The 25031-nt window shown below is 42.2% G+C and overlaps 1 protein-coding gene across 1 annotated transcript in view; it reads right to left on the bottom strand.

Annotated features, from left to right (window-relative positions):
- Positions 1 to 25031, bottom strand: part of LOC116973781 (fibropellin-1-like) — an 86958-nt gene that overhangs the window by 12105 nt on the left and 49822 nt on the right. The window contains exon 6 of the mRNA XM_033022089.1: positions 302 to 505. Coding sequence (XP_032877980.1) covers positions 302 to 505 — 204 coding nt within the window. The remainder of the gene's footprint in view (positions 1 to 301; positions 506 to 25031) is intronic.

The following is a 25031-nucleotide window of genomic DNA, read 5'->3' on the forward strand; positions in this document are numbered from 1 at the left end:
CATGTTACACTGCTCACCTAAACACCGGGAACTATTTACAGTGGCCAACCCACATGTCTATGCAACGCGTGGGGAAACCTGAGCATCAAGACACACAGTTACAGAGAGAACATGTAAACTCATAAGACAGCATTGAAGGGTCAGATCAAACCAGAGCTGTGAGGTCGTGGCTCCACTAGCTCAATTTCCTCCGAAACTTGCCCTTTCACCCCGGCCTACTAACCCTACCTCCCCCAAATTGATTTAAAATAAATAATTGGTTTAGAGAGCATGAAAGAAAGTGACAAGATTGCAGCTTCACCTACCAGCAACTGAAATTTGTGCCCGGTCCATCAATGCATATTCCTCCGTTGAGACAGTGGGTGAAGTTCAGCACATTTTCTTTACAGACGTCAAGGTCTGTTTGGCAGTTCTTGCCACTGTATCCATCCAAGCATGTGCAGGTATAGGTACCAACTAAATCCTGACATGCTCCTCCATTTAAACAAGGGTTGGAACTGCACTCCTGGAAGAAAATGCAACATCAATGAGAGAACACTAGAAGTTTATTTCGATAGATAGATAGATAGATAGATAGATAGATAGATAGATAGATAGAATCTTTATTTGCCACACGACCAGTGTTGGTGGTATTTGGGTTCGGTACATGATGGTACACTGCTTTAGTCACATTTACACTAATAACAACACAGACCACAGTAATAAAATGCATCCATACCACATCACAACTCACAAATCTCACCAACAATACATAGTGCAAAAGAACAGACAAAGATGATCCTGAGTTGATGATCCTGGAGGCCTTGGAGACAATGCGCTGTAATCTGTGTAGTGAGTGACTGTCAGTGTTTCCGTACCAGACTGTGATTGAGGAGGTGATGATGCTTTCAATGATGGATTGATAAAAACGGACTAGGAGGTGTTTGTGGACTCTGAACCTTTTGAGCTGTCTGAGGAAGTATAGGCGTTGTTGTCCTTTCTTGATAATGTGGTCTGCGTTGATATGCCATTTTAGATTATTGCAGATATAGGTGCCCAGAAACTGAAATGAGTTTGTGGAGGTTATGGGATGGGAGTTGACATGGACCGGGGGTTTGGGGTTTTGTTTGCGTCTGAAATCTATGATGATTTCTAAGGTTTTTGAAGTATTAAGCTGGAGGTTGTTGTCTGCGCACCATTTGACTGCGCTGTCCACTGTTTGATGGTATTGTGATTCGTTGTTGTCTGAGATGAGGCCAATTAATGTTGTGTCGTCTGCATATTTAAACATTTTGACTGAGCTGCATCGGGATGCGAGGTTGTTGGTGTAAAGTGAAAAGAGCTGAGGTGACAGAACGCACCCTTGAGGGGCTCCTGTGTTGAGAGTCAGAGGGCTGGAGAGTTTTTCACCCACCTTGACTCTTTGCTGTCTGTTTGTCAGAAAGTGCAGAATCCAATGGCACATGGCTGGATGAATGCTCATGTCCAACAGTTTATTGTAGAGTTTAATTGGGTGTATAGTGTTAAAGGCCGAGCTAAAGTCTATAAACAGGATGCGTGCATAAGTGTTCGGTGATTTCAGATGATGTAGGGAGTAGTGAAGAGCTAAGTTGATAGCATCCTCCACAGACCGGTTGGCGCTGTATGCAAATTGGAAAGGGTCCATGATGGGGGCAGTGTGTGTTTTCAGATGGGTGAGGACTATGTGCTCAAAGGCCTTCATGTCAACTGATGTTACTGCAACAGGTCTAAAATCTTGTGTGTTAGATCTGAACGTCACTTTTCAATGAAAGGCTGAACTTTCTGCTGCATGTAGCTAAAGAGTCTGAAATCTGATAAATCCCAATGATCCACAACTTAAAATGAGGTGAGAAAGGAGAAGGAGGATACCCCAGTTACTATCTTCTGAAGATTCTTGAATTGTTCCCGCAGCCTGAACGCTAAAATTTATTACCCGCTATTTAAAAAATAGGAGAGAGAGATTAGTGTACAGAGTTGTTAATCTTTCATTGGCAGCTGGGAAATTACTGGAATCTATAACACCTCGAGACATATAGAAAATACAGTAATTATACGATTGAAAAGAATCAACATAGAAAATAGAGAAAGGTATTCACATTTGACTAATGTATTGAGATTATCGAAAGATGTACCCACAAGAGCAAACGAGTTGATGTGGCACCCTTAGTTTTTCAAAAGTGTTTTAATCATGTCCCACACAGGCGTTTGGGGAATGAAATGGTAGCAAATTTAATGGGTGTAATAGTCTGGTGTGGATTGAGAATGTGCTAACAGATAGTAAACAAAGAGTAGGAATAAATGACCCCCACACTGGTTGGAAAGAATCAGTGGTGGGAATCAGTGCATGGGCTCGGGCCGTGTGTGGACTTCGCATGCTCTCTTTGTAATCGCATGGATTTCCTCCGGATGCTCCGGTTTCCTCCCACTTCCCAAAGACATGTGGTTTTGTCAGTTATTTGGCCTCGGTAAAACTGACCCAGTTAGTTTCTAAGCTGTATCTCTCAACTAAGAACTATAACAACTGGGGCCACGTAAAACAAACAGTGTTCCCTAATTCTTCATCTGTGTTATATCCAATTTACGTTAGGGAAACATTAGTTATGGCAAAACTACATGCATATGAATTAAAATGTTTTCCTTTGTTTCTTTTTCAATATGGATGAGCTGCCTAATAATGAGCATCTACTTTTCTTCCAATGTCAGATGCAGCTCAAGTTTCTGAAGTGCTTGCGGAGCCTTTTGATGGGGCAGTAAAGAAATGACCTCTGCGTGTATGGGACTTAAGAAGCTTGTACGGGACTTGCCACTCACCAATATCAGATGAACAAGGCCTGCCAGTGGACGCAAACCATCCTTGAACCCAGCAAACAGTCCTTGAGCAAAGGCAACACAACACAACAACAAGGCCTGAAAGCCCCCCGACAGAAAGCAAAGGCCTGCCCCAGCTTTGCCTAGCTTCTTATGTACTTAAATGTCATGGAGTTGCATGGTCTCTTTCTGTCTCATCACACCCATGTCAACCTTTTTGCCCATGTGCACTAACTTTTATTAGATTTGGAAACTATTAAAAAGGAAATTAAAAAAATCTTAGTATATCCTAAAAGTAAAAAGATACAATCAACTGAAAACTCTATTTAAAATAAATTGAAACCATGAAACAAACCACAAATAGCTGCTTAGATTTTGAATTTACAGTGTCATTTTTTACATTTTCATCACCTGCAAATTTAAATTTCAGTCAGTAATTTCTTATGGATGCTGATAAGAAAACAAGATTTCCCATTTACAAATTTAGCAATGATCATTCAAATTCAATTTATGCTTATTTGCATTATGATGTTTTGGTATATTACATTTCAGATCTCTCTGTCTCTCTCTCTGGAGATACTTATTGCCTTGCACTTATCTGGCATGCATACTATTTGCAACATTAACCCTTGCCTGAATGTCATCCAAATCTTGTTGCTTCTGGGGTCACCTTGTTCATTAGCTAAGTAACTGTGAAATAAAGTTAACAATGCACAGTCATCCCTGAACATCCCACTCTTCAGAACTTCTGACCGAGGAAAGGTGGTTAATGAAGCCGAGAACATTGAAGAAACACATGCAGAGCAAAGCAGTGATGTTTAGCCTGAACAGCCACAGCCAATTACTTTAGCGCTGGATATGATTCTAACTGGTATAATTTTTCTGCCTGCAGAGAAACAGAAGTGCTGGGAACTCCGCAGATTGGGCAGCATCTGTGGAAATAGAGAGTTAATAATTCTGGTCGAAGATCCCTTTTGTGCTTGACTTCACACTTCTGTTTTTTTTTACATTTGTGTAAAATAATTGTGCAGGGTGTCAAAACAAATCAAGTATAAAGTTGCTTTTGCAAGAGATCGATCTGAAATGTTAGATCTGCTTCTCTCTCCAGAGATGCTGCCTAACTTGATGCATGTTTCCAGCATTTTCTGTTTTTATTTCAGATCTCCAGCCTTGGGACTTGATTTTTATTCAGAATCTTTCCAATTCAAATTGATTTTAATTGTACGGAGTTTCTTGGTGCCAGTCGCTCTTCATTCCTTCCTTCCACAGCACAAGGCTGGAAAGTTGTTGAAGAAGCAGTTAGGCAGAGCAAACCTTTTTTTTTTAGTAGGGAAAGCAAAAATAGATTTTCTATTGGGAATTCCTTGAGAAGGTTCTGTGATTTTCTTTCATATGTTATGACACCCTGTCAATAGAATTATTACAAAGTGCGGTACAATCTAATTGAATTATGTAGCTTATGCAAAATATAACATCAGCTGATTTTGGTGGCTTCCAAATGTTTTATCCCAAAAGATATATAATAATTCCTTCAGAAAGGTCAATATTTAAAGATAAACTCATAATTTTTAATTGGCCCTAAATTCTACGTTCCCAGGAGTTTTATATATTTATAATGAAGCACAGTACTGTGGGAAAAAGGCATCTTTATTCAATATTTCAGCTGGAGACCGAGCGGAAAGGAATGGAAGAGAAAGAAAAATAAAAGAATGGACAGAGAAAAAGAGTTATCGACATATAGTGATGGAGAAGGAAGAGTCAACAATAGAAAGGGAAAAGTGACACAGAGTGGGAGAGGGAGAGGGAACAATGGAGAGACGAGATGTTGAATAGTAAGGCATACAGAGCAGAGAATTACTAAATGAAAGGGAGAGAGAAGGAGAGAGGGTGATAGTCAAAGAACAGAAGGGGATACAGAAAGAACAATGATGGACAGAGATAGACCGAAACAGAGATAATGAAAGATATTGAAGGAGTTAAGCAGAGGGATTCGGGAAGAAAGAGAGGAAAAAAGAGATTTAGCTGAGGCAGGGACTATCACAATGTTTAAGAAACATTAAGACAGATACGTGGATAGGATATGCTTAGAGGGATATGGGTCATGCACAGGCAAGTTGGACTAGTGTTGATAGGATATGCTGGTTGGTGTGTTCGCAAGTTGGGCCGAAGGACCTGATTCCATGCTTTATGACTCTGAGGGAGACAGAAGGAAAGACATTTGACAAGCACCGATTTGCACACGATTTGACCTGGTGAAGCTAGCACATAAGATATATACTCTCACATTATGATTGCAGTGCCTTGACAGCTCCAACATTAGTGCATTTTGTGGTGTGTAATTTCATGAGTGGGAAGCTTCTATCAATGCGAGCAAAGTTGAAGTGCTGGTTGAAGTTGCCTTTGCAACATTTCGAAGGGAAGTGCTCAATGCCTCTGTCTGCAGGAACTGTAGATAGTGAAGAAACCATGAACCACCTTAAACCCATGTATGGACATTTGGTCCACATCCCTTTCAACCTTTCCTATCCACTTTTAAATATTGTTATAGTACCTGCCTCAACTACCTCCTCTAGCATCTCCTTCCATATACACAACATCATCTGTGTGAAATAGTAGTCCCTCAGGTCTCTACTAAATCTTTCCCCTCTCATGATAAACCTATGTCCTCATTCTTCATTCTTCTTTTTTGGGTAAAAGACTCTGTGCATTCACACTATCTATTTCTCTCATGATTTTAAGCACCTCTTTAAGATCACCCCTCAGCCTCCTGTGCTCCATGGAATAAAGTCCTTGCCTGTCCAACCTCTTCCAAAAGCTCAGGCTCTCAAGTCCTGGCGACATTCTCCTAAATCCTCTCTGCGCTCTTTCCAGCTTCATGTTATCCTTCCTATATCAGGGTGACCAAAACTGAACACAATACTCTAAGTGCGACCTGACCAACGTCTTGTACAACGGTAACATAACATTCGAATCTCGATGCCAGGAATCCTGACTGTTGAAGGCCAATATACCAAAAGGAGCAGCACAGTGGCGCAGCGGTAGAGTTGCTGCCTTACAGTGCCAGGGACCTGGGTTTGATCCGGACTACGGGTGCTGTTTGTACGGAGTTTGTATGTTCTCCCCGTGACCTGCGTGCGTTTTCTCCAGGATCTACGGTTTGTAGGTTAATTGGCTTGGTATAATTGTAAATTGTCACTAGTGTTTGTAGATAGCATTAATGTGCAGAGATTGCTGGCCGGCTTGGACTCAGTGGGCCAAAGAGCCTGTTTTCATGCTGTATATCTAAACTAAACTTCTTAACCACCCTATTTACCTGTGATGCCACTTTCATGGAACTATGATCCTGTACTGCAAGATCCCTCTGCTCTGCATCACTACCCACGACCCAACCATTCACTGTGCAGTTCCTGAGCTGGTTTGACTCCCCAAGATGCAACACCTCACACTTATCTGCAATAAACCCCATTCCTCAGCCCACTTGCCCAACTGATCAAGATCCTGCTGTAATTTTAATAACCATCTTCACTATCTACAATACCACCCACTTTCGTGTCATCTGCAAACTTACTGATCATGCCTTGTACATCTTCATTTGAGTCATTGACGTACATCACAAACAACAATGGGCCCAGGACTGATCCCTGAGGCACACCACTAGTCACAGGTTTCCAATCTGAAAAATATCCTCCCATTACCATTTGCTTCCTTCCATGAAGCCATTTCTCTATCCTGGAATCCATGCAATTATAGAGTGAGAAATGGAAAATGTTTCAGGTTGATTATTCTTTATCAAGAGGACTGAAATGTTAATTCTCTTTAGCTCCCTAGAGTTGATGCCTCTTTTGCTGAGTATTTCCAGCATTTTCTGTTTTTATTTCAAATTACCAGCTCCTGCAAGCTTTTGTTTTTGGATCAATTTTGTCATGACTAAGTAACATACAGAATTAGCTGCATCATCATTGGAAGGTATTCTCGTCTGAGGTAAGGCTTTGTTGTGACTAGCACAAAGGACAGGTCCACACCGGGTTTGTGTTCCAGAGCAAGAGCCCGTTTATTCTGTAATCACTGCCTTTTATCTTAAAGATCACTTGACCTCAGTCACGAGGCTCATGCACGAGTTTCTGTTACATTGATTGCAAAGACATCACAGACATCACATCTCCCTCTTTACTTTGAAGATGTTACAGGCATTTGTATTTACATTATATACATATTACATTTATTACATAACGTAGCAAGAAATCACATCTCCCTCTTTACTTTATATCTCCCTCTTCATTTTACAGATCATACATCTCCCCCTTTTCACTTTGTTTATCATCTCCCCTGATATCCACTTTAATCTTACACTCTAGCAAAGGGCCTCTCTCAATTGCCTTCTGCTGCGACTGGGAGACTGGCTGCCACCTCTCGTCTAGCTAGGCTTCTGGGGATCTTGTTCTGGCATCTAGGAGACTGGCTCCTCTGGCCATTTCTCACCCCTGGGAGACTGGCTCCTCTGACTAGGTTTCTCCTCCTTCGCGGCTGTTTTTTCTCGGGGCCGGTCCCGCTGCTTTTCGGGACCGTTCCCCTGGGTCAGGACTGCACCTCGCTCCACCGCTGGCCACTCCAGACCTCCGATACTGCTGGTTGCCTGCTGACCTTCCTCTTTACCTCGTTCCCCTGCGTCGGGGCTTTCACGACCAGGCTGACACTCCTTCCGGCCGGGCTCACTCTGTTTCGTCGGTCTTGTTCGCCGCCGGTAGTGGCTCCACTGTCCTATTTGAACCTTCCTCTACTACTTCTCTTCCATGGAGGCTTGAGGCTTGCTCTCCTCTACTTCTTTTCCCTTTTTTTTCTTTTTCTTCTGACACCATGTAAGGTATTCTCGTCTGAGGTAAGGCTTCGTTGTGACTAGCACAAAGGACAGGTCCACACCGGGTTTGTGTTCCAGAGCAAGAGCACGTTTATTCTGCAATCACTGCCTTGAAGGTCACTTGACCTCAGTCACGAGGCTCATGAACGAGTTTCTGTTACATTGATTGCAAAGACATCACAGACATCACAATCATGATCCAATTTGGCAAGGTTCGTTTGGAATCAGCATTTCATAGAGATTGACTTTGCTAACTGCCTGCTGTGCAAATCTCCAGAGTGTGCTTGTAATGAACACAATGCACAATTTACTGTATATTGTGCTTATAATGTGCATTCTGTATTCATGACCAGGACTGGAACCAAATCTGCACTTACAACACCAATAAAAATGATTTTGCAGCCAAAATGTCTGGTAGACAGTCCAAGTGAAGGACAAGGTGGGATGAGGAAAAAGATGAAGAGGGAAAGGGAGACACATACAGAGAGATAGACAGATAGAGATGGAGACAGACACTGGGAGAGGGTGTAAGAGACAAAGATGGATGTGTATGGCAAGACAAAGAGCAGATGATTGATACAGGAACAACAATGATGGAAAGCATTATTTCATTTAGTTAAATTAAATAGCATCTATATATAAATAATGCATAATTTATGTAGATTTGTCAGATGTATATTTGTGATAACAGTTAAGAACAATGTTTTCACTTTTAACATTCAGTTTTATAATTAAGCATTTGATGGCTGACTTTCCTTGGTTAATTTATTTTCTGCTAAAATTTGAAGGACTGATTGTTTTATCTCATTGCCGGCAGTAGCAGACACCAATAAGAATTGTTGTGTTAAATGTATCGAATGCTGTATGTGGCTTCACTATTAAAGCCACCTCTAATCATTTAATTTTATAAGATCAGCAATTGGTACAGGTGTATTATAAAATAAATGAATCACATATATTTTAAGGGGGTCACTTCAGTTCATATTCTACCATACTGAAAGGCCCAGAATTGGCCATCCTCATGGCATTAGAAGCCAGCAGTAGGACAAACTCCATCAAGCAAAGCTTCTTTCAGCCAACATCGTCAACAATTATAGAGTTGTTCTCATAACATTTTAATCTATTATTTAGTAAAATTTACATGCTGTTTATTTTTATGTGATAACTATCATAAACTTTTAGCTGGCCGACTGCACTCATGTAAAGATTAAATCAGAACTGTGAATACGATTTTACTCTTTATAGGTCCATATACATATCAAAAACAGCGTCCCACCAATTTCCACAAGCGCATAGGTTTCCATTCATAAATCATTCTCTGCTTTTTGCAAAGAAAAAATCAACTTTAATGCACATATGAACAAAGAGCAAGCACATTTCTATTTGGCTGGCACTAATTGTCATGGCACCTCTCAGAGAACTTCACTATAAAATGTCATAGTCCTTACCCAAAGATTCCCCTACCCAAAGAAAAAGACTGTGCATTCCTGCTATTTATTCCCCTCTTGGTTTTATACACGTCTATGATAACGTCCTTCAGCCTCCTGCGCTCCAAGGAATTAAATCCTAGCCCGGCCAATCTTTCTCTGTTGCTTAGACCCTTGCATCCTGGCACCAACCTCGTAATTTTCTGCTCCCTTCCCAGCTTAATGGCATTGTTCTTATAGTGGGGTGTCCAAAACTGAATACAGTACAGCAAGGAAAAAGGCTCTAGCCCAAGGCGTTCATGCCAATCAAACTGCCCCATCCAGGCCAATCCCACTTGCCCATGCTAGGCCTATATCACTCTAAACCTTTCCTGTTCATCTACATGTTCAGATGTCTTTTAAATGTTGTTATTGTACATGCCTCAACTATTTCCTCTGGAAACCAATTCCATATACCAACCACTCCATGAGCAAAAGTTGTAGCTCATGTTCCAATTAAATCTTTCCCCTTTCACCTCAAACATATGCCCTCTTGTTCTTGATTCCCCTAACCAAAGAAAAATACCATGCATCCATAGTATTTATTCCCCTCTTGATTTTATATACTTCTATAAGAACATCCCTCAGCCTCCTGCACTCCAGGGAATAAATGCTGTCTTCCCAGTTTAATGGCTTAGTTCTTATGGTAGGGCGCCCAAAACTGAATACAATACTCTAAGTGTGGCTTCACCAATGTTGTGTGCATTGGTAATGTAACATCCAATCTTCTATACTCAATGTGCAGACTGATGAAGGCCTCCATGCCAAAAGTCTTCTTTACCACCTTATCTACCTGCAACACCACTATGTACTTGCATTCCTAGATTCCCCTGTTGCACAACACACTTCAGGGCCCACATTAATTGTGAAGGTCCCGTCATATATACACCTCACACATACCTGAATTTAACTCCATGAGCTATTCCTCAACCTACTTGCCCAGCTGATCGATTCCACTATACATCTTGATAACCATCGTCATTGTATATGATACCACTTATTTTGGTGTCATCTGCAAACTTAGTAATCACGGCAGTAATGTACATTCTCATCTAAATTGTTGAGATAGATGACAAACAGCAACAAGCCCAGCACTGATCCCCAAGGTGCATCCCAGTCACAGACCTCCAGCCTGAAAAACAATTTTCCACCACTTTCTGTTTCCTTCCAATAAGACAATTCTGTATCCAGTTAAGCTAGCTCTCTATGGGTCCCATGCTATCTAGCATTCCAGAGCAGTCTACCATGCAGAACCTTTAACATATTCCAGATTCAACAGATTCCAGTAACATACTTACCACAGATGTTGGTATAACTGGTTTATAGTTGTCAGGTTTTTCATTTCAGTCCTTCTTAAATAAAGGCCCAACGTTGGTCAGTCTTCCAGCACCTCATCCATGACTATCAATGATTAATATATCTCAGCCAGGGCTTCTGCAATTTTTCTCTTGTCAGTATTTTTTGGATAGACCTGATCAGGTCCAGGAGTTCTATTAAACTTCACAAGTTTTAGAACATCCACCCTCCTCGACAGTAAAACGGACTGTCCTCTCGACATCACCATTAACTTTCCCAAGTTCCTCAATCTTCATGTCTTTCTCCATGACAAAACAGACGAGAAATCGCCATTGAGGACATGATCCATCTCCTACGCCTCCACACATAGATGACCACTTTGGATTCTGAGTGGCCTTATTCTCTTTCTGGTTATCCTTTTCCCCCTTAATATAATTACCATATCTCTTTGGATTCTCCAAAATCTTATCTGCCAGAGCCCCATGTTTGCACTCCTGATGTGTAGAAGTTACTAGCCTAGACTCTCCGTATCCACAGCACTTTCCAGAAGGACCCAAGCAGTTTGGTAGCAGCATCACCTACAGATTGCCTTTCTGTTAAGAGTACAGAATCTTTATGTTCCTGTTCAGTTGAAAGGAAACAGTAAAAATTGGAAAGAGCCTTGGTTTTCAAGGGAAATTGGACATCTTGTACGGAAAAAGAGGGAGATCTACAATAATTATAGGCAGCATGAAGTAAATGAGGTGCTTGAGGAGTATAAGGTATGTAAAAAGAATCTTAAGGAAGAAATTAGAAAAGCTAAAAGGAGACATGAGGTTGCTTTGGCAAGTAAGGTGAAAGTAAATCCAAAGGGTTTCTACAGCTATATTAATAGCAAAAGGATAACGAGGGATAAAATTGGTCCATTGGAGAGACAGAGTGGACAGCTATCTGCAGAGCCATAAGAGATGGGGGAGATATTGAACAATTTCTTTTCTTCGGTATTCACCAAGGAGAAGGATATTAAATTATATGAGGTAAGGGAAACTAGTAGAGTAGCTATGGATACTATGAGTTTCAAAGTAAAAGAAGTACTGACACGTTTGAAAAATATGAAAGTGGATAAGTCTCCAGGTCCTGACAGGATATTCCCTAGGACATTGAGGGAAGTTAGTGTAGAAATAGCCGGGGCTATGACAGAAATATTTCAAATGTCATTAGAAACGGGAATAGTCCCCGAGGATTGGCGTACTGCGCATGTTGTTCCATTGTTTAAAAAGGGTTCTAAGAGTAAACCTAGCAATTATAGACCTGTTAGTTTGACTTCAGTGGTGGGCAAATTAATGGAAGATACTTAGAGATAATATATATAAGCATCTGGATAAACAGGGTCTGATTTTGAACAGTCAACATGGATTTGTGCCTGGAAGGTCATGTTTGACTAATCTTCTTGAATTTTTTGAAGAGGTTACTAGGGAAATTGATGAGGTTAAAGCAGTGGATGTTGTCTATATGGACTTTAGTAAGGCCTTTGACAAGGTTCCTCATGGAAGGTTGGTTAAGAAGGTTAAACTGTTGGGTATAAATGCAGGAGTAGCAAGATGGATTCAGCAGTGGCTGAATGGGAGAAGCCAGAGGGTAATGGTGGATGGCTGTTTGTCGGGTTGGAGGCAGGTGACTAGTGGGGTGCCTCAAGGATCTGTGTTGGGTCCTTTGTTGTTTGTCATGTACATCAATGATCTGGATGAAGGTGTGGTAAATTGGATTAGTAAGTATGCAGATGATACCAAGATAGGGGGTGTTGTGGATAATGAAGAGGATTTCCAAAGTCTACAGAGTGATTTAGGCCATTTGGAAGAATGGGCTGAAAGATGGCAGATGGAGTTTAATGCTGATAAATGTGCGGTGCTACACCTTGGCAGGACAAGTCAAAATAGGACGTACATGGTAAATGGTAGGGAATTGAAGAATGCAGTTGAACAGAGGGATCTGGGAATAACCGTGCATAGTTCCTTGAAGGTGGAATCTCATATAGATAGGGTGGTAAAGAAAGCTTTTGGTATGCTAGCCTTTATAAATCAGAGCATTGAGTATAGAAGCTGGGATGTAATGTTAAAATTGTACAAGGCATTGGTGAGACCAAATCTGGAGTATGGTGTACAATTTTGGTCGCCCAATTATAGGAAGGATGTCAACAAAATAGAGAGAGTACAGAGGAGATTTACTAGAATGTTGCCTGGGTTTCAACAACTAAGTAACAGAGAAAGGTTGAATAAGTTAGGTCTTTATTCTCTGGAGCGCAGAAGGTTAAGGGGGGACTTGATAGAGGTCTTTAAAATGATGAGAGGGATAGACAGAGTTGATGTGGACAAGCTTTTCCCTTTGAGAATAGGGAAGATTCAAACAAGAGGACATGACTTCAGAATTAAGGGACAGAAGTTTAGGGGTAACATGAGGGGGAACTTCTTTACTCAGAGAGTGGTAGCGGTGTGGAATGAGCTTCCAGTGGAAGTGGTGGAGGCAGGTTCGTTGGTATCATTTAAAAATAAATTGGATAGGCATATGGATGAGAAGGGAATGGAGGGTTATGGTATGAGTGCAGGCAGGTGGGACTAAGGGAAAATAATTGTTCGGCACGGACTTGTAGGGCCGAGATGGCCTGTTTCCGTGCTGTAATTGTTATATGGTTATAAAGTTACACACCATTCAAATTCGGAAATACTTCGTTGGCCCTTCAATATCACTGGTCTAAATCCTGAGTGTCTCTTCTGCACGGGAAGGAATAAAGTGGCTCATGAAGGCAGTTCACCCCAATCTTCTCAATGGCCTCAGAGGATGTTGAATAGATGCTTGCATGTGTCTTGCAATTTTGTGATCTGGAACAATAGGGGATGTCGTGCACAACACAAATTGATGCCCCAGCTATATGAATGTTAGCTGACCAGTTGTTATGCCAGTTTCTTGAAGCCATTTGCCACTGACACATATTTTATCATTGTCACTTGTTGCAGGATGTGAAGGTTGAAGCACTCTAGTTTTGCACACATTTGGCCCTTAAAACCAGGAAAAGATCATTTCTGAAATTTCACCTCCCTGTTAAACCAATAATGATCGTAAATTCATTGAAATATGGACAAGCTCATAATCACTTCACCTAGATCATTAAAAATGGTGTTTGATTTTTTTTTAATATAAAAAGAGATTGCTGTTCCATTTTCCCCATACTGCCATGTGACTTTACAGCAAACACCATCACAAACTCCATAAACTGAGGCAACAAGTACTGATTTTAGTGTAAAAGCAAAAAAATGTGAAAATATTGAGAAAAGAGACAGAACTCTGCTGCCTCAGCACAAATTGTACCATAACAAAAATGCCATTGTTATTTGAACACAAACATTACAACATTGGTTTTAGAAATAGTCCACTCCGCTGATTTGGGTTGATCCACCATTTCACAAGATCATGGCCGTTTCAGCGGTTACCACGATTTTTCATTTCTGCCATTTTTCACCTCTTTATTCATTAAGTAAGCAAGAACCCATGCCTTAAAAAATACTCAAAGACCCTGTTCCCATCACCCACTGAGGAAGTGAGTTCCAATGATTCAATACTCTAACAGAAACAACAAAGTACATTTGACCACCGTTTTAAATGGGTGACCCTTATTCTTAAACAGTGACTACGAAATCTAGATTGTCCCCATCAGAGGAAATGTTAAGAGTATCAAGATGAGACAATAAAAGCTAAAATATAGCCATACATCAACAGTATCAACGCATATCTATCTACCATCTGCCTATCAAAACTCTCCTTCACCTGTATCTACTCAATCTATTACTTGCCAGGCTTTTTCCTGTCTCTCCTCTCTTTCGGCCTTCCCCCTCCTCCCGTCGCCACTACAATTAGTCTGAGAAAGGGTCCCGACCTGAAAAGTCACCTATTCATGTTCTCCAGGGGTGCTTCCAACCTGCTGAGGTACTCCAGCATTTTCTGTCTTTTTTTGCAGCGATTAAGGTGCAGATCAGTTCTGATCACTGCAAATGGCAGATCTGCGCTGCCTTAACGGAACGTACCAAAGCTGAGCCCATAGTTGCAAGAAATTGCAGAGAGTTATGGATGTAGCCCAGACCGCCACACTAGCCAACCTCCCATCCATTGACTCCATCTATACTTCATGCTGCCTCGGCAAGGCCACCAGGATAATCAAGGACCAGTCTGAGTCCAGGTCACTCCCTCTTCTCCCACCGCCCACCATGCAAGAGGTGCAGAAGTGTGAAAATGCACACCTCCAGATTCAGAGACAATTTCAGAACCAACCTACCAACAATTAAAGAGCAGACCCGAGTGCATTGAAAACTCTTGGACTAACTTTAATCAGACTTTTATGGACTTTATCTTGCACAAAACATTATCCCCTTAACATGTATCTGTTCACCGTGTGCAGAGTTTTTCAGCTGACTAGATAGCAGGCAATAAAAAGCTTTTCACTGTTCCTTGGTACATGTGACAATAAACTAACCAAAACTGAACTAAACTTGTTGGCACTTTATAATACTTTAATGAAACCCTTGTTTATGGCAAAGTAACTGATCTAAACTGGTGTTTATATTCAACTTCACCATTCCCTCATTCTGATTCATTTAATATTTTCACCATAAATGTCTGCTTCTGTTAGGTATTTATTCAACCTCCGTTTGGCTGAACCATGTTTCCTGACAAAAAGTTCAAATCACAATGCCTTTAACTTTATTCCTTCAGTGCGAGCTGCTCGTAATCCTCCAGATTCACACTTAGCTCTGTTCCCCACTGCAAAGGATGACTGGCATATTGAAATTTCAGCAGCAAACATCAACTACACATTAGAAACTGGAACTGGTAACTATTCACCCATTTGAATTACTATTAAAATACTAATTATGAGCTTTAAACACCTAAAGCCCGAGTTAAAAATTGGAGTGGTATTTGTTTCATATGATTAAACAGAAATGAGTCAGTGATTAGGATGTTAATTTTCATATGGGATTGTTCGATGTACAAATGAGTAAAATTCTTCAACATAATCAGACCCCTGCTAGCTTCTCACAGCGTGATTGAAGCATTCTTTTCATGCCAAATTTAGCACGTTTCTTATTGTGGCCTTTATTTCGTAATTAGGCAAGTGCTTTCCTGGCGAGTGTGAGCATGTGCTTTGAACACATCCTAACCAAGTCAAGACTATTATTCCGCACTCCCCCCACTAAATTTATTCAGATATTAATTCTATAAATATGCACCATTTATCATTCGGAAAGTAAGCCTTTCTAGCCTTTACCTTTGCCTGCATGGGTTATGTGACCCTGGAGCATTTGGGCAACTTCTTCGAGTCATTAACTGGCTGCCTGTTCTTTCATTGCTCTTTTACCGCATGTGTCAGCTGTTTACTTTAGTTTAATTTAGAGATACAAGCCTTTCGGCCCACTGTGTCCATTGCTGACCATTGATCACTCGATCTATGCTCTCACTTTCTCCTTCACTCCATATACATTGGGAGTAATTTTCACACTGACCAATTAGCCTACAGTCCACTCTATCTTTGGGAATGTAAGAGGAATGTGAGAGCAGGGGGGGGGGGGGGGGGGACTCATGCAGCATAGGGAGAACATGCAAACTCCATATAGACAGCACTCGAGGTCAGGATCAAATCTGGGCCTCTGGCTCGGTGAGGTCGCAGGTTTACCACCTGCACCACTATGTCGCCCCCTCTTGTGCATCTGTCAACCTATCTCTTCACTTTTGAAAACATTGGGCTTCATCAGTCACACAATCTCAAAGCCACACAGTGCTACCCTGACTATCCCTGCAATTCTCCACCCTCCTCTTTTCATATACAATCCAAGCCAATCTTGGTGTTTTCCAGGCACAATCATGTTGCCTCTGGGGCAATGACTACTACCTGTGACATGTCAACAATGAACAAAAGAGGCTGACTGAAGTTTTCCCAGATTTCCATGGCGAGTATCATTTGGACATGGAGTTGTACAGTTGAGAAACAAGCCCTTTGAACCCCAACACATCCATGCCAACCATTGTCCATCTGCACTAATTCTACTTGACTGCCAGGGACGTGTGGTCAGGGGAGGCAGAGCCTCACCTGTCAGACTCCCAATGAAAATAGCTGTTAAGAAAAGTAAAGAAAAATAATACTAAAATAAAATAAATATAAAGGTTTTTCCACTGATCTGTGTTATAAATGTCATTTCTATATGAATCTAATCATTTTTATATAGTAAAAATCGCAAAATTTGCACAGTTCACTGCAAATACATGAAGAGATGAGAGGTGAGGCAGTGGTGAGCTGAGCCTCCCCACTGATTGCGCAACCCCTTAGAAACTGCATGGAGCGCGGGCAATAAGCGTGTGCCTGTTACTGTCTCTATGTATGTCACCAAAGTAATGTGTGTAAACCCCTTCATTACATGTCCTTACCTTCCATAGTCCAGGTAACGTATTTCACATATAAAGATATTAAATTTGTGCTCGCTGGTCTCACATAAAACTGCATTGAAAAATCTCCAGGGGAGGCAGCGATCACATCTGCCTCAAAGGGGGTGTGGCTGCAGCCCAGTGGAGGAAGAGCGAGCATCTAATATGTTGGCTCAACCCACGTAATTGACGCTGCCTCACTCTCCCTCCCTCCACGTTAGCTAGCTTCAGCAGCAGCGGTGCAGACCAACAATCATGGAGTGGAGCAAGATACGCCACTTAGGAAGGTAGACTTCGTCGGTACATTGGAAAGTTATTAGATTTTTTGAAAAATAGATCTATACTTATCACAATAATAAAGTCATCAATTTTTGTACTTCTGTACATTTTCTCCAAAACTTGGCCCGCGGGACACAACAGGCCCACCACCTGATTTTTCAAGCTCAGATTCAAGTCGGGGAGCACGGCGACCCGGGGTTGCCCTTAGTGTTGTTACCGGTTAGATCCCTCAAATAGTCAGAGCCGAGACATCACTGGGCCGCCGTAAAGAAGGGTGCAATGGTGCGGTGGAAGCAACCTTCTGGAGATGGACTTTCATTCCTGCTTCATTCTAATTTGTGTGACTTTACAATTCAATGACACCATGCAGTTTGTGAAGCCGCCAACATATCGCATCAAAATAAATTGTACAGTTCAACTTTCACTGTAATTCACCTCGTTGCTTATTATGGAGCATCTCTATTGAAAATAACAGAATCGAGTGGATTTTCAAACTCTAGCTGGGATTGTTTTACTTAGGCTGAATCTAACTTGAAATTGTTGTCGTTGTTGGTGCTGAAGAAAGCCATCAGTATTCTTTCCATTAAATAAGTTATGGAGCTTGATAGCCATTTGATGGATTTCATGAAAGGGTTTTTAGCAAGTGTGTGAATTTGTTTGTTCACACTAATCCCAGATGAATAATCATCCTCACGGCACGACTTGAAAGCATTCTCAATTTGGAAGCAATGAAAAAAACAATTCTGCCTGCCAAATGTAATCTTCCCCTGTTGTGTATAATATTGGCTGCACTCACCCACCAGCCGCCTATCTTTTTATCCATCTATTATTTTTCCTATCTTCTTATTGGAATTGGGCATTTCCATCTACATTTCTTTACAACTAGTCGACTGCCAAATCCATCTTCCTAACAATTTATGCATGTCCTGTTATCTATGTTTGCTAAATTGATTTAACTACCAACTTATCCATCTGTTTCTAATGTACCTTGCATAGCTATTTGGCTCACTGCTATCCATATTCTGCCCATTTTGCCTTTCCCTCACTCTATATAGCCACTTAAGCAAAATTCAACAGATCTGTCAATCTACCAGCATTCATGTATTAGTTTGCCTATCCACTCATTAATTTTGTATTTACTCATTTTCTGCTCATCTTTCATCCAAATGCGCTGCTAACACAAACGCCAGCTGGACATTGTCTGCGAACACATTCACTTTCCTTTTTATTTATTTTACAAACAGAGGAAAAATCAATGTTTTGAATTAGAATCTTTGGACAAAGCAGTTTGAGCAAAGGAGGTAAATGAAGTTGCGTGAAACTTTACGCTCCACAATACCGGCAACTGTGGAAAATGGAGCAGGAATGAAAAGGACAAAACAGAAAATGCTGTTAAAACCTAGCAGGTCAGGCAGTATCTGTGGAATGGTAGTGTTTCTGGTCGAGGCACTTTCATCAGAACGGACAAAGAAAGAAGCCATGTTACTGTAGGTGTAGGAGAAGAGGGTGGGGAGTACAATGGGAGAAACAAAAGGAATTTCCCTTACATGGTCAAATAATATGGTTAAGATCATTTGTCATTACTCTGTTATTTATGATGCAAAGTCTAGTTTATCCTGGGATCATCCTCCACAATTTCTGCCAGCGTCAGCAAGATTCCATGATCGGACATATATTCTACTCCCCTCCGCCTTCAGCTATGGAGAGAGTGCAGAAGAGGTTTACCAGAATGCTGCCCAGATTAGAGAGAATTAACTATTAGGAGAGGTTCCTGATTCAAGATGGCAGTAGTGGTGGATGCAAGAAAACTATGGTGCCTGTAAACAGGCTGGAGCTTTAGCTCCCACAACCTCTGAGGCACTGTGGTTGTTCATAGGTTAGCTGCAGGAGGCACGCAGGACATGGATTTGGAGTGGTGTCCGTATGAGGCAAGGGACGGCGTATTCATGGGCTGACGTGTCTTGATCGAGGCTCCAATGGAGTGTGCCGCAGGAGGCCCTGCAGCAGACTGTGGCTTGATTATATCCAGCACCGCTCCAAGTGGCCGAGTGGTGGATCCGATGCAGCCTGCAGTGGCATGGAATGGCAGAACAGCAGCGAAGGAAATGGGCAACATCACCTTTCCACGCTGCCCTTACAGCATACCTTTGTGATATGAGAGCACCCAATGGAAATTCACACAATAAAGGGCCTGTCCCACCAGCATTCGATAGCATGCATCTAGCGCGACCAAACGTGGTCGCTTGAGGCATATGGCCTCGTGAGGCCGATCCCACTTCGATCGGTGGAGGCGGATGGAGTTTTGCGGGGCTGGTCCCGACATCGCACGCGGTTCCAAAAATCTTGCACTGTCCGAAAATCCCGCGCGACAACGGCCTGTTGCCCCGCAGTCGCTTTAAGGCCGTACGCAGCTCCTCGACGGGCGTATGCAGCGTCTCGATGTCGTACACAGCGTCTTGACGCCGTACACAGCATCTTGACGGCGTACGCCTAGCACGTGGCATTGCGCGATGACATCACCGCCCGATGCCATGTGACGTCCAAATTCAGTCGGCCCGCCTCCTGCCCAGCTGATTGGTGAGTAAGATGTCAGGACCTGCCCAGCACAACTCCAGACGGCTCCGCGGTTGGAAGTGGGACCAGCCCCGCGAGGCCGTACGCCTCAAGCCACCACGTTTGGTCATGCTAGACGCATGCAATAGCATGCTGGTGGGACAGGCCCTTAACAGGGAAAATGTGTAAACCCAACACAGTTAGCACCGGAGGCAAGATCAAAGGTGGGCCTTTGGTGCAGTGAAGGCAGTAGCACCATCTGCTGTGCCACCATACCATAAAATGATCTAGCTATTTGCTTTACAATCACAGCGAGATGCATTGAGTTTGTCAATAGACTCCCAGATTAGTTAAAACAAATGTAGGTCCCTTGCAGTCAGAAACGGGTGAATTGATCATGGGGAACAAGGACATGGCAGACCAATTGAATAACTACTTTGGTTCTGTCTTCACTAAGGAAGACATAAAAAATCTGCCGGGAATAGCAGGGGACCGGGGGTCAAATGAGATGGACGAACTGAGTGAAATCCAGGTTTGCCGGGAAGTGGTGTTAGGTAAATTGAATGGATTAAAGGCCGATAAATCCCCTGGGCCAGATAGGCTGCATCCCAGAGTACTTAAGGAAGTAGCCCCAGAAATAGTGGATGCATTAGTGATAATTTTTCAAAAATCTTTAGATTCTGGAGTAGTTCCTGAGGATTGGAGGGTAGCTAATGTAAAGGGAGGGAGAGAGAAAACGGGGAATTACAGACCAGTTAGTCTAATGTCGGTAGTGGGGAAACTGCTAGAATCAGTTATTAAAGATGGGATAGCAGCACATTTGGAAAGTGGTGAAATCATTGGACAAGTCAGCTTGGATTTATGAAGGGTAAATCATGTCTGACGAATCTTATAGAATTTTTCGAGGATGTAACTAGTAGAGTGGATAAGGGAGAACCAGTGGATGTGTTATATCTGGACTTTCAGAAGGCTTTCGACAAGGTCCCACATAAGAGATTAGTATACAAACTTAAAGCACACGGTATTGGGGGTTCAGTATTGATGTGGATAGAGAACTGGTTGGCAGACAGGAAGCAAAGAGTAGGAGTAAACGGGTCCTTTTCACAATGGCAGGCAGTGACTAGTGGGGTACCGCAAGGCTCAGTTCTGGGACCCCAGCTATTTACGATATATCTTAATGATTTGGATGAGGGAATTGAATGCAACATCTCCAAGTTTGCGGATGACACGAAGCTGGGGGGCAGTGTTAGCTGTGAGGAGGATGCTAGGAGGCTGCAAGGTGACTTGGATAGGCTGGGTGAGTGGGCAAATGCATGGCAGATGCAGTATAATGTGGATAAATGTGAGGTTATCCACTTTGGTGACAAAAACAGGAAAGCAGATTATTATCTGAATGGTGGCCGATTAGGAAAGGGGGCTTTGCAACGAGACCTGGGTGTCATGGTACACCAGTCATTAAAAGTAGGCAAAGGTACACAAAATTGCTGGGGAAACTCAGCGGGTGCAGCAGCATCTATGGAGCGAAGGAAATAGGCGACGTTTCAGGCCGAAACCCTTCTTCAGAACATTAAAAGTAGGCATGCAGTTGCAGCAGGCAGTGAAGAAGGCAAATGGTATGTTAGCATTCATAGCAAAAGGATTTGAGTATAGGATCAGGGAGGTTCTACTGCAGTTGTACAGGGTCTTGGTGAGACCACACCTGGAGTATTGTGTACAGTTTTGGTCTCCTCATCTGAGGAAAGACATTCTTGCCATAGAGGGAGTACAGAGAAGGTTCACCCGACTGATTACTGGGATGTCAGGACTTTCATATGAAGAAAGACTGGATAGACTCGGCTTGTACATGCTGGAATTCAGAAGATTGAGGGGGGATCTTATAGAAACTTACAAAATTCTTAAAGGGTTGGACAGGCTAGATGCAGGAAGATTATTCCCGATGTTGGGGAAGTCCAGAACTAGGGGTCACAGTTTAAGGATAAGAGGGAAGTCTTTTAGGACCGAGATGAGAAAATCATTTTTTACACAGAGTGGTGAATCTGTGGAATTCTCTGCCGCAGAAGGTAGTTGAGGCCAGTTCATTGGCTATATTTAAGAGGGAGTTAGATGTGGCCCTTGTGGCTAAAGGGATCAGGGGGTATGGAGAGAAGTACCTTAACTCTGCCCAAATAACAAAACTTTATTATGCTTATAAACAGCTGGCGTTCTTGTTTCCAGTGACAAAAGATCACTTCTTAATGTGCAACACAATTAATAGCTGTAGCTGAAAACCTATTTGTGCTTAATTGCACATTATGTAGTGCAGGCGATTTGCAGTGTTTAATAGGGTGTCGCAGAACAAAAAAGGCATTTAGCACTGTAACTTTTCGGACAGATATGCATAACTCCCAACTGAAACCAAGACGGTGGATGGATGATGCTATGAGCCAGAGAGCACTTTGACTGATAACAGAAGGGATGTTTGGATCAATGATTTTAACAAGAAATTCAGGCCAATTTCAAGTTTCACTAAGCTTTCATTTTTGCTTCTTCATGCAATATGTAGCCCTCAAAACTGCAATTTAGATCACTGCAGCTATGCAGTTAATTTGCACCGTTTAGCAGTTCGAGAATGCAAAGTGACAGAGTGGCAATTGTGGAGAACAAACCCACATTGACGGTTGTCACAAGAAGCAGAGCTTTAAAAAGAGAAATGAAGCACAAAGAAGGAAAAAGGAAGAGGGACACAAAATGCTGGAGTAACTCAGCAGGTCAGTCAGCATCTCTGGAGAACGTGAATAGGTGACATTTTGGGTCGGGATCCTTCTTCAGACTCAAAGGATAGAGGGATATAGACGAGAAACTGCAGATGCTGGATTAAAAAATAAAAAGATAGAAACATGGAAACAAAGAAAAATAGGTGCAGTAGGCCATTTTCGGCCCTTTGAGCCTGCATGCCCATTCTCTATTATCATGGCTGATCATCTAAAATCAGTACCACATTCCTGTTTTTTTCCCCATGTCCCTTGATTCCTTTAGCCCTAAGAGGTAAATCTAACTCTCTCTTGAATACATCCAGTGAATTGGCCTCCACTGTCTTCTGTGGCATAGAATTCCACAGATTCACAACTATCCGGGTGAAAAGGTTTTCCTTATCTCAGTCCGAAATGGCCTACCCCTTATTCTTACACTGTGACCCCTGGTTCTGGACTCCCCCAACATGGGGAACATTTTTCCTGCATCTAGCCTGTCCAATTGCTTAAGAATTTAATATGTTACTATAAGATAACCTCTCATCCATCTAAATTCCAGTGAATACAAGCACAATCGACCCATTCTTTCCTCATATGGCAGTCCGCCAATTAATCTGGTGAACCTACGCTGCACTCCCTCAATAGCAAGAATGTCTTTCCTCAAATTAGGAGACCAAAACTGCACACAATACTCCAGGTGTGGTCTCACCAGGGCCCTGTACAACTACAGTGGGACCTCCTTGTTTCTAAACTCAAATCCTTTCGCTATGAAGGCCAACATGCCATTAGCTTTCTTCACTGCCTGCTGTACCTGCATGCTTACTTTCAGTGACTGATGTACAAGCACACCCGGGTCTCTTTGTACTCCCCATTTTCCTAATCTGACACCATTCAGTTAATAATCTGCCTACCTTGCCACCAAAGTGGATAACCCCACATTTATCCACATTATAATCTGCCATGCATTTAAAAAAATGCAAAGATATATAAAAACAGGCGGGAAATACAGAGAAGGTGCTCGTGCAATGGGAACACATGTGAACATAGAGCAGTTGGTTTGAATAATTTGTTTCTGTGCTGAAGATTCTACGTAGCTGATAATTACAACTTAATTTAGTTCAATTTAAATTCAATTTAAAAGAATCAAATTAGGATAAGGAAAGTCTGTGGGGGGTGAAATTCATCCTGAGCAATAAGAATAGTGCAACCTGTTCAGTTCCTCTTCCATTTTCAGTCAATTGAATTCTGCATTCCTAACAAAAAGAGATACGAGGAACTGCAGATGCAGATTTACAAATAAAGACACAAAGTGATTTAGCAGGTCAGGCAACAAAGTGATTCAGCAGGTCAGGCAACATCCTTGGAGAACATGGACAGGTTTGAAGAAGGATCCCGATCCTATTGGTCAGGATGTTGGCTGGTCCCATGATCTTTGGTGTATCAGTGCCCTCAGCTGTGTCTTGATAAGGAATTAATTGAATTGGCGGGAGATAAGCACATTGAATGGCATGGAATCTCAGGAGGAAGCCAAGATGAATCAACCTATTCCACACGACAGGCTGGAGGTGATCTCAATTGTTTCAGCCTTGTCTTTTTGCCACGAATGAGGAGGTGATGTTCATGAACCTTGTGCTCCCATTACTATTTTAATGGCCAAGCACCACCATGACTGGATGAGGCAGGACTACATTGGTACGGATCCAATGGTAGTGAGATCTGTTTTGCTTATTCCTCCAGTCCCAAGTTCTGATGGTAAATCATTGATGTGAACCATTGGGTGAGGTCAGGCTGCTAGTCCTGGTGCCAAGACAACAATCTTTCCATCAATGTCAGCTGGACAAAGGAGATAATGATCGACTTCAGGAAGCAAAGCAGTACACATACCCCAGTATACATTGATAATGCCGAAGTAAAGGTGGCTAAAAGCTTCAAATTATTATGAGTAAATATCACCAGTAACTTGTCTTTGACCAACCATATCAAAGCAATGGCCAAGAAAGCACACCAATACCTCTACTTCCTTAGAAACATAGAAACATAGAAAATAGGTGCAGGAGTAGGCCATTCGGCCCTTCGAGCCTGCACCGCCATTCGATATGATCAAGGCTGATCATCCAACTCAGTATCCCATCCCTGCCTTCTCTCCATACCCCCCGATCCCTTTAGCCACAAGGGCCACATCTAACTCCCTCTTACATATAGCCAATGAACTGGCCTCAACTACCTTCTGTGGCAGAGAATTCCACAGATTCACCACTCTCTGTGTAAAAAATGATTTTCTCATCTCGGTCCTAAAAGACATCCCTCTTATCCTTAAAGTGTGACCCCTAGTTCTGGACTTCCCCAACATCGGGAATAATCTGCCTGCATCTAGCCTGTCCAACCCCTTAAGAATTTTGTAAGTTTCTATAAGATCCCCCCTCAATCTTCTGAATTCCAGCGTGTACAAGCCAAGTCTATCCAGTCTTTCTTCATATGAAATAGAAGGCTTGGAAAGTTCCGCATGTCCCCAACAACTCTCACCAACTTCTACAGATGCACCATAGAAAGCATTTTATCTGAATGCATCACAGCATGGTTTGGAAACAGCTCCACCCAAAC

Source organism: Amblyraja radiata, chromosome 5, assembly GCF_010909765.2.
Source record: "Amblyraja radiata isolate CabotCenter1 chromosome 5, sAmbRad1.1.pri, whole genome shotgun sequence".
NCBI lineage: Eukaryota > Metazoa > Chordata > Chondrichthyes > Rajiformes > Rajidae > Amblyraja > Amblyraja radiata.